The sequence below is a fragment of the Rhinopithecus bieti genome, unplaced genomic scaffold (assembly GCF_001698545.2).
Source record: "Rhinopithecus bieti isolate Rb0 unplaced genomic scaffold, ASM169854v2 scaffold_34544, whole genome shotgun sequence".
Classification (NCBI taxonomy): Eukaryota; Metazoa; Chordata; class Mammalia; order Primates; family Cercopithecidae; genus Rhinopithecus; species Rhinopithecus bieti.
In genome coordinates, this window is record NW_016814795.1 from 895129 (window position 1) to 903628 (window position 8500).

Consider the following 8500-nt stretch of genomic DNA (forward strand, 5'->3'; position numbering starts at 1 on the left):
CCCCATAAGACAGAATTGGTAAGTCATCTTATCTTTTTCCATTGCCTCCCTTCCGTAGCTCCGGTCCAGATCTTTCTTTCCATAGCTAACTACTGAGAAACTTCAAATTTGGCACTACATGAATCTTTTCCTGAATATTTAATCTCTCTTTTCTTTCTTTGCCGAACTTTCTCACACCCAACATCATGAAGTCACCACCATTAGCTTAACTGCACACTAAATTTCAAATCATATTGCATGTACTGTAAAAGAGTTCTCTAGTAACTTAATACAGTTACATATGTTATATGTCTATTTTCCTTCATAAACCACCTACCATTAAGCCACCTGGAATCATGCTGCTCTGTCCTGATTGGGTGGTGGTCCCCAAGAGTTCGGAAGATAGCGAAGTCTCGCCCCATAAAATCAGCTGCAGTTCCAGAGTATAATTCTCCATCTGTGTTGTGACAAAACCACATACACATTCTTTAATTCAGTTAAGGCAAAAACAAAGCAAAACGAACAAACAAAATGCAAGTTTCATGTTATGAGCATGCTAAGAGGAAAACTGAAATGCTGTCTGCATCATTATGCAGAGTTACTTATTTTTTAATCCTATGTCCTTATTGAAGGAAGTATTTTATCAAATACTTATTCACTGATTTAGTGTATGACTACTTATCTAGTACAAACTTAGAAAATCTGAATAAAGTCCGATTCAGTGAATCTTGCTAAAACATAAAATTATATTCTTTTCTACTATGACCACTAACAAACTCACAAAATGCAAACTACATTTATTATATCATTTCATTTACTGTTATACGTGTAAAGTTACCATGGTTCTAATATCCTTATAACGTAGAGTGAGGTATCATTATAACATTTTATTCATAGCTTTTTTCTAATGGCAATTAAATCTTTTATACACTTCTTTCTCAGTGGGATCTGAATTAATGAGATTTTGCTATGATTTAGAAATGCTGATTTTTTTTTGCCAGAATTTTTTTCTTGCTTTTTATTTTTTAATATATCTAGTGGGAGAAGTGTTTTTATTTGTTATAAGCTATCAACCAGTCCAAAAATAAGTCAACCACATGACCTCATATACAGCAGAAATGTGTTTTAAGAGGAAGGAATTTTGACAAACCCAGATCATAATCACTCCAATGCAAGATTCCATCACTTTTTGACTCATTACTACTTAAATTGAATTAACTCTAGGTCAGAGTTTAATAATGGAGGAATCATAACCAGACGGTAAAGAATAGAAGGGAAAAGACAAGAGGGGAGGTAAAAGAGAAGTTAATATTTACTGAATTTCACTCCGTGTTTGTCAGGCAGTTGGCACTGGCTTGACACATTCAAGTTATCTTATTTAGTTCTGTTAACAATCCCATAATGTAAATAATGTTATCCCTATTTTACAGTCCAAGAAACTCAAGGTTGCTTGGCTAATGGCAAGTCAAGGTGAAGTTTCAAACCCAGGCTTGTTTAATCCCAAGCCTTTTACACTTAATCATACCACCTTTCAATAAACCAAAGTTTGTAAAAATCACTCTTTCTTACTTGGAAACAGAAAGGGCCTTGTATTATCTCTTCCAGAAAACATGTAATTGCCTTTCTACATACAGTGAATTATTTGAAAACAAAACAACAAAAGTTAAACATTTTCCTTCAAATAATCCATGACAATTACAGTATATCTTAATATTATCTTGTTGATTGAATAGGTTAAATGTTTATTTATTGATTTGGAAAATATGCAGATAATAAAGAGGGCAAAGATAAATTATAACTTAAGCATTTGTGTAACATTACCATATGTTCACATACCTAATTCTTACTTGCAAATAAGGGCTTTGCAATGTAAAATTGATATTCATAGTGGCCCAAACCAAAGCAATTCCTTTGGTAGAACCTTTGTCTCACTTATATGTCTGAACAGACTTGATTTTGGAGACCCTCCAGAACAGTGGAGAATAGCTACACAGAGAAAATCACTGAGCAACATAAACATGTTATTACTTTAAACATCCATAGATATGAATCTTATCTTGAAAACTGAGTTTAAAAATGTGATCTTTCATTTTGGATTGTTGTGACTGAAGATAAATAAAAGTGATGGTTAGATAATTTATTGAGTATAAATTATTAGTAAGTGAATTGTTCTCTCGTGTCATCCTAAATTGTCACAGCATGGTGTCTTTGGGATTCAAAAGCACTTTATACTCTCTTCACTCACTTAACTATCAAGTGGAAATCTGACTTGTTCTCACTAAAATATGCCTTTATTTTCAGAAATAGACCTTTTCTGAAAATGCACAAATGTTATGATAATCTATGTATAAATTTCAAAGCCACTTTGAAATACATAAATGCCTGTTGTCTCTTTAATATTAACCAATATTCAAGCACCACAACATTTTTATTAAGGGTAATATCTAATCTTTTCCCAAAATATTAGCAAATAGATGATGTATTTTTAAATATCAGGTGAATAATTTGTTATTGCTCTGAGTGAATAAGAGGGTCTCAGTTAAAAGTGTCTTGTCAAAACATCATAAAACGGTCATGCAAATTTCAAACATTTTCATGATGGAACACCTGTGAGAAGATAGCTTGTGTCTTCTTTTCTTAAAAAAAATAAAAAATAATAAATTACTGGTTGAACCTCTTTGCCTCTAAACCACAGTTAAAAAACTAGAAATAGAATAATTAAAAAAATGAAAACTGAACAATTTAATATCAGAATTTAGTCAGACCATGCCAACAGGAGGTTTAATAGGAAATATTAGAGTAAATAATGTAATTAATCAATCAGTCTTGTCATTTAGCTTGCTTTAGGGTAAGAAAATCCATAATTATGATGTTTATTATATTTAAAGTCTATTCAAGAAGCAGTTGAAATAGTAAAATCAACAACTAAAACCTGTTACTTGGATAGAAAATGTGTTTATCTCTCTCTTGCATTTGGTTGTTTTATAACTTTTTTTATCCACTCTCGTATTAGAAAGACAAAAATCAGTGCAAACCAATGTAAAGGCAGAAATAATATTTTCTTTCTCTTTTCACAAAAGTTGAGAAGTTACTTCAGAGAAAGTAGAAGAAGTATGCAGTAAATGAGCTACTCCATTTAAGACTAAAAGAGAATTAAACAAGTGACTTATAAACCAAAATAAGTATGCAGTTTAGGCACCAGTTCCTCCAGCTATAGCAAATTACTTCCCACATGAATATTATTTTTGGCAAGAGTTAGATGATTTTATTGAACTGGAGGGTACCAGATGATTAAGTGGCCATGAAGGGCACATTCCCATCTTGTCCATGCTTAATGTCAGTGACTGTTTAGTTGCACCAGGCCTTAGATCACATTTACCTGGTGAGAATTATATGGGGAGTCTTATCAATGATGATTGCTCTAGATAAGATATGACATCTTTGTTGTTTTGCCCAAAAACATAGGCAGTAGTATATTCTATCTTCTCTTATTTCTCATTAAGAAGAAATGTAATATCAAACCAGAGTATATGCCATTTAATAAACTTGGACATTTACATTCTGTGGCTTTCTGAAATAAACTAAAGGTATCTGATGACTATAAGAAATTTACAATACCTCAGTTGACTTATTTTGGAGAATGGATATATTTTTTTAAAATGCCTACTCAGCAAACTTCTTTTGTGGTTTCTAGGTCACTTATGAAGTTATCAAATTATATGTTGATTCTTAAGCATAGTGTTAATTTGACAATTTTCTGATCCTAATATATGTGTTGAGAATCTGAAATAGTGTATTAATGAAGTGTTATTCTGCAATAATTCAAATAGCATTATGATAAGGTACCTACTTTAGGGCTGTTCACATATACCAAGCCAATTGTGAAAGAAATAAACATTTGTCCAATTTTATTAAATTGATGGTAGAATCATATATCTAGAAATTATTATCTACATTAAAAGGTGGTTGTGAATACTATACCCTACAAGATCTTTAAGCCTCTCGAAAAAAATACCACATGGGCAGTTTAACATTTCAAAAATAATATATTGAACTAAGACAAATTAGTGCTGACAGATGTAAACTATCATCCAGAAACTGTCAAATACAAAAGCTGCTATTTGAGTATATGACCATTCTTTCTTAACTGGAAGCTTTCTTAACTCTCTCATAGGAGAGCATACTTTACTGAGATGAACAAAAACGGTTTTGTGAACTGCATTTCTATTATGGCTTAGTTGCCTGAGAAGTATGTATTAAAAACAAAAGTTCACGTATACTCTAGACTTTCTGTTCAAAACTCAAAATGAAGTAAAAATGTGGCTTAGATCAGTGAATGTATTGGATTACAATTCCTAAGCAGGGTGTGGTGAGGAGAAACAGAAGGTGGAAACAAAACCACATTTCCTGATGAAATTGCAGCATTACTAACACAGGTGAAAAGTGTGACATGGATGTGAGCAAAATATCAAACAAACTTAAACACCAAGCCATTATGTTGTTAACACCTTAAGTAAATTCCACGCACAGAGCAGCAAAGAAATTAGAAACAGAAGGGAAAGAAAGAAAGAAAGAAAGAAAATACTCCCTCTGTCTCACACACACGCATGCACGCACACACACACACACACACAGCATGGATGAAATCCATGGATGTAAGAAAAATTTTTCACTATTACATTTATTGAGCACCTTCTCTATATCAATAAATATAATATGTTGGCTTCATTACTCATGTTGTTCTTTTAAAATTAAAATTTTTCAACAGTTTATATGTCTACATGGTATAAAATTGAAAATGTAAAATTTATAAGGTACCAAATCTCCCTCCCAGCCTTTCTACAGGCAACCACTGCTACAAGTTTGCTTATTTTATCTTTGCTTATATTCCAGAATCACACAAGCACCGAAAATGGTAGTATGCTATTATGTTGTTTTTTTTCTCACAACAAACTAGTGAAAGTAAAACTGTCATGCCATTTCATGTACAAGGAAACTGAGCTCAGAGAGCTTCAAATAATTTTCTCAATTGTATGCAATTAACTTAGAGAGTTCCTTATTTGCTCTAATATCAAGTGAGAGCATTTTGTAATGTCAAATTATGCTCTTTCCTGAGACAAGACAGCATTTTGACTTCAGGATGTAACCTTAGCTAAAAGTCTCAGGACTTCGAAATAGGACTCAATAATACCTCTCAGAGATGGAATATTTCTAAATTACTAGTGCTGCATTGCCTGGAAAAGATTTTAATGAAAAAATAAAATTTCTCTCAAGTTGACTATTCTTTCACATCATGAAAATGTGAGACAGTACTTAATTAGTGTTGGAAAATACTGAGATTTATCCTTGTGCTATGTTCACACCTGGCATTTATTATTAGCAGCTGAGTAATTGCTATCTGTAATAAAAGATTTTTTTTTTAAAACAAATTCATAGAAAACATTTGCAGGTGGATGAAATAAGAAAGGGTAAAAAGTATAAGGTCATGCACTGTGGCTCACACCTGTAATCTCAACACTTTGGGAGGCCAAGGTGGGTGGATCACCTGAGGTCAGGAGTTCGAGACCAGCCTGATCAACATGGTGAAACCTTGTCTTTCCTAAAAATATAAAAATTAGCCAGGCCTGGTAGCACATGCCTGTAGTCTCAGCTACTCAGGAGGCTGAGGCAGGAGAATTGCTTGAATCTGGGAGGCAGAGGTCGCAGTTAGCTGAGGTCATCTTGATTTCAGCCACTGCACTCCAGCGGCTGGGCAACAGAACAAGAAAGAAAGAAAAGAAGAAAAAGAATTGATAGGGCTAGTATATATTTAAAGAAATAAAAGGGACTGCAACTTCAGCGTTGAGCAAGAGAACGTTAAAGGAGATTGCAGAATTAACTTTACCATGTTGGTTTGAAAAACTTAGAGACATGTTCTTGGATTTGGGGACTTAATTTGGTAACTTTGCATTACTCAAGAGATAATCCAAATTCTCAACAGTCCTCAGCTTAAAACTCATGCCTTTTGGAGAGAAGTCATACTAAACCTTGCTAGTTTTTGTAAACTAAAAATGTTAAGCTGTCATCTCATTTTAAAGTTTACTACTGTTTGAAACTACTTCTTTCCTAGTGGGATTGATGGTATAAAAAATATTTGCTGCCAAGATCCATCTAACCAGTTTACAGATGGTTTGAGCCCAGGCTGAAATTTTATTTCCCAGTATTGGGGAATGAAGCAGCCTGGAACCACCTTGAAATGTCTATCTTATTTGTAAAGTGAAGAAGGTATCCAAAAGCTTTTGGGAAGATAGGTTTTCCCAACGGCCATTTTCTGATATACAAAGTACAACCTGTTTATTTCTGAGACAGCTGTTACCCTTGTATGTAAAAGAGTCTGGGAAGTGCTGTAGAAAATATTTATGTTTAAAATCTCCATTAAACTAGTGAGCATTCTTTTTAGAGCAGTATGAGAGAAAATGCCAAGGAAAACCCAACAAGGGGAATTAAATGTACCATAAGAGGAAGAATTTATAGCACAGTTATAAAGAAAGCAAATAACTTCAACACAGAGAGTTACAGCTGTTGAATTAAAATGGTGTTTCAGGTATTTTGAAGGATTTTACCAGGTATAATACGGCCTGTTTCTTTTTCTGTATCTTGCTATTCAATGAATTCAGAAGTTAAATTATTTGGTCTTGTCAATAAGCACTACCTGCCTCTGAAAGTTACTAAACTATTTTACCATATTGGATAGGTTAGGTCTGCACTTCCATCTGAAAGTTCTTTTTCTGAAACACCTATTGTTCTTTCTAGCCACATCATCTTCTTGACCTTCTGAACTTCACTCATTCTCTTTGCCTTTTCATAAACCTATATAGCTTTTTCAAAGATATTCAAATATAAAACTAGAACTGTGGAGTTTCATTTTCTTTGTGGACTTTGGGTGGTTGCATACCATATGAACTATGTAATACCTACTTGTCATCATTCTTTCTCAGCGGAATATTAAAATAAATAATCAAGCAAGTCCCTACTGAGAAACATAGCACAAATTAAAGCTGCTTTGGGCACACTTCAGCATACTGCTTTTTAAGGAATATCTATCCTTTTTTCAGTGTGCAATTTAAATAAGTATAGACTGTAAGTTCATACAAAATATGACTCCTACCTTTTGTTTAAAACAACGTTCAAATTTCAGCATGTATTTTTGAGGAAGTCATCCACAAATAATCACTAGGCCATCCGTGAATAGGAAAATTGTAAGTGTGCTAGGTATGCTGCATTCCTTCAGGTCTTAAACTTTTGTTAAAATGCTGCATAAATGCATGAAATGGACTAAAAGTGTCCCCATTTGAAAAGCAACAGAGGAGATAATTCATGCCACAATGGATTTCTTCTTAATAGAATAAGGATCAGTGAAACATGGTGATAAAAGAAAACACTAGAGAATACAGAAAAAATATATATATCTTCGTGGCTAATATGGCAGTCAATATGACTAGAGTTTATTTTTCTGAGTAGAAAAAAAAAGAAGAGTAACATGGAAAGCTTTATAAACTTATGACACATCAGATTACCTAAATTTAATTTTTTAATCAAGGTTTATTAGTTAAAATTTAATTAGAAACTTTAGATTTTAAAAGTTTCATTATTATTTTGTTTTGCTATTAAATAATTCTTTTGCATATTTTACAGAAAAGGGAAACCAAAAAGTACATAATTTCTACACAATTGTGTAGAAAAATACATTCAAGAACAGAATCATCACTCAGAATTTTTTTGTGTTTTAGGTTGTTGGTATGCTCAAAATTTACAAAATAAAAAAGAAAGAAAAAACGATAAAAGAAAGAGAAAACAAAAATTTTAAAAATTACTTCATGATTTGCCACTTTTTGTTTATGTATTTAGTTAACTCCAGTCCAGAGGTAGTTAAAAGAGTCTGGAAAAAATTCTTTGTTTTTCAGTACAGACTAAAGTTTTATCTTATTTGTATCTACGTCTATTATTTTGAACTATAAGCATTCCCCACTTATAAGCAATGCTAAATGAAAAGAGGAGAAAACTAGAAAAGAAGATGGTTACAGAAAAGGGTAGAGGAAGTTACATCAAATATTTTGTAGATTTTCCAAAAAAGAAGAGCTAGCTAATTTCAATAAAGGTGAATACAGAATGTATCTTCCCTTAGCCAGCATATGTAATATATTAGAATGAGCCAGCATAAGGTAACACAATGGGTCTTTGCCAACTGTACCAAGTGGGGATGAACAGTAATTGAGCCATTTGAAGATCCTATTCCATTTCAATTAAAAGAATCAGACTACTTGGTGCAATAATGAAAATACCATTTAGTGTTTCTTCTTCATTTTCAAACATTTGAATATATCACAACTAATTTCCTTGTAAAACAATTATTATTTCAATAATGGAAAATCTTGGTAGGTAAAAAAGAACATGGAAACTGTTATCTGTAGAAAACTCACTGTTTGATTGTTGACTACGCACCTATTAAAAGAGATGCTGTCAGCAGCTTAGGGTCATATGG

At 32.6% G+C, this 8500-nt stretch overlaps 1 protein-coding gene across 1 annotated transcript in view; it reads right to left on the minus strand.

Annotated features, from left to right (window-relative positions):
- Positions 1-8500, minus strand: part of SEMA3A (semaphorin 3A) — a 231727-nt gene that overhangs the window by 81804 nt on the left and 141423 nt on the right. Inside the window, exon 7 of the mRNA XM_017852379.1 lies at positions 317-436. Within this exon, the coding sequence (XP_017707868.1) occupies positions 317-436 (120 nt within the window). The remainder of the gene's footprint in view (positions 1-316; positions 437-8500) is intronic.